This window comes from Daktulosphaira vitifoliae, unplaced genomic scaffold (genome assembly GCF_025091365.1).
Source record: "Daktulosphaira vitifoliae isolate Bord-2020 unplaced genomic scaffold, ASM2509136v1 Scaffold_719, whole genome shotgun sequence".
NCBI classification, from domain to species: Eukaryota; Metazoa; Arthropoda; class Insecta; order Hemiptera; family Phylloxeridae; genus Daktulosphaira; species Daktulosphaira vitifoliae.
In genome coordinates this window covers 2566-4124 of record NW_026100282.1, presented here as the reverse complement: position 1 = coordinate 4124, position 1559 = coordinate 2566, and the positions used below count along the sequence as shown (strand labels likewise).

Sequence of the window (1559 nt, the reverse complement as noted above, 5' to 3'; positions counted from 1 at the left end):
GGGACGTGTGATGTACGGAAATTCTGCGAGAAGTGCAGCCCAAGGGGAAGTGTTGGCAACTGATTTTATGCTGCATTGATTTACAGAGGAAACCTTACCATTCACAGCCAAGCCTGTGACACCATCAATAAGACGTTTGGTACGGCAATCCGGCAGCAAGTGGTAGTATGCCATGAAGTCGGAACCAATGATAGGAGTACTCACGTCGGCGACAATAAAACTCCACGGGAAACTGCGTCGAAGTCCTAAATTCAAATTGAGATGGACCGTCCCGTAAGTTTTTATGGTACTGTTGTTGGCCGCGCTGAGGTCGTAATCGGTGGCATGGCGTCGTTCCCGTAGTAGCCGTTCAGGGTAACAAAATAAGTCGGAACCGGAGTCGACTAAAAATTGGCGTTTTGTTATTTGATCTGTAACAAACAGGCGGCTGCTCGGGTTCGGACAGTCTGTTGCCGCCGCTACTGACTGTCGTTGGAGTTTTCCTGATACTTGCAGGGAGCCTTACATTTGGCAGCCTTTTCTCCATAAGTGCTATGATACCAACACCATCCTTTGCCGTTAGTCAGTTCCACGTTTGAACGGTTACGTGACCTAGAGCGGGAACGTTGCGGGCGTTTAGCACATAATTCGCTTACCTGTTTTGCGAGTGCTTCAATGGCGGCTAAAACATCGAGTTCCTTTTTATTGTTCGTCGTGGCAACAGCATGGACGAATTGCGAGGGGGCTGGCTGCACTTCAACAATTTTGTCAGCCAGCTCGGCTACCTTATCCAGAGGAAGCTCTGATTGTGCGGTTAAAATAGCTTGTGCATGTGATGGTAGACGGCGGAGCCAAAGTTGACGTAAAATATTGTCTTGTAATGTAGTAGTGCCGGCAAGGGAACGGAGATGTCGTAAGAACTGTGATGGCTTACGGTCACCTAGTTCTTCTTCATTGATGAGTTGCCGCACACGTTGTTCTTCTGAGATAGACAACCGTTCAACGAGTTTTGCGCGTAGATGTTTGTAGCGTTCAGTAGGCGGTGGGTTAGTAATAATATCCTCTACTTCGGCGGCGTAACGCGTATCAAGCTGAGCCACAACATAATTAAATTTTGTTTCCTCACTTGTTATTCCCGAGATTGCAAACTGCGAGTCAACCTGTGAGAACCATAAGCTCGGTCTTTCGGACCAGAAAGGTGGCAACTTGACGGCAACGCGATTCACTGAAGCTGTTGGATATTGCTGTGCCTGTAGTGCTGCAAGGCGAGCGTTTTCTTGGCGTAACTCCTTCAATTGATTGCGTAGTTCTTCGGCGTTCATACTTGATCACGTCGAGGTCACCAATGTAGCGAGGTGTAATATATAGAAGTAATAAACATTTTTACGATTTAATAACAACTATACTATATTACAACGAATTAACAAATAACAGCGAGAGACAAAGCGCGTTTAAGACAGAATGCGTAAGTGATTGACTGATCGATTGATTGACTGGAGCGACGATCTTGCCCTTAAATAGTCAGAGGAATCTTCTTGAGGCGGCGGCGGAACTCTCTAGAACATTCGACCGCCACACTC

At 46.9% G+C, this 1559-nt stretch overlaps 1 protein-coding gene across 1 annotated transcript; it reads right to left on the bottom strand.

Moving 5' to 3' along the window:
* Window positions 1-357: 357 nt before the first annotated feature.
* On the bottom strand, window positions 358-1316 carry LOC126909631 (uncharacterized). Its single transcript, XM_050692068.1, has one exon. The coding sequence runs from the start codon at window positions 1299-1301 to the stop codon at window positions 459-461; it is 843 nt and encodes a 280-aa protein (XP_050548025.1). The 5' UTR covers window positions 1302-1316; the 3' UTR covers window positions 358-458.
* Between the last annotated feature and the right edge of the window lie 243 nt (window positions 1317-1559).

What these genes read in the sequence shown, in the direction of transcription:
- LOC126909631 (XM_050692068.1), bottom strand. Translation starts at nt 1,301, where the DNA reads ATGAACGCCGAAGAACTACGCAATCAATTGAAGGAGTTACGCCAAGAA.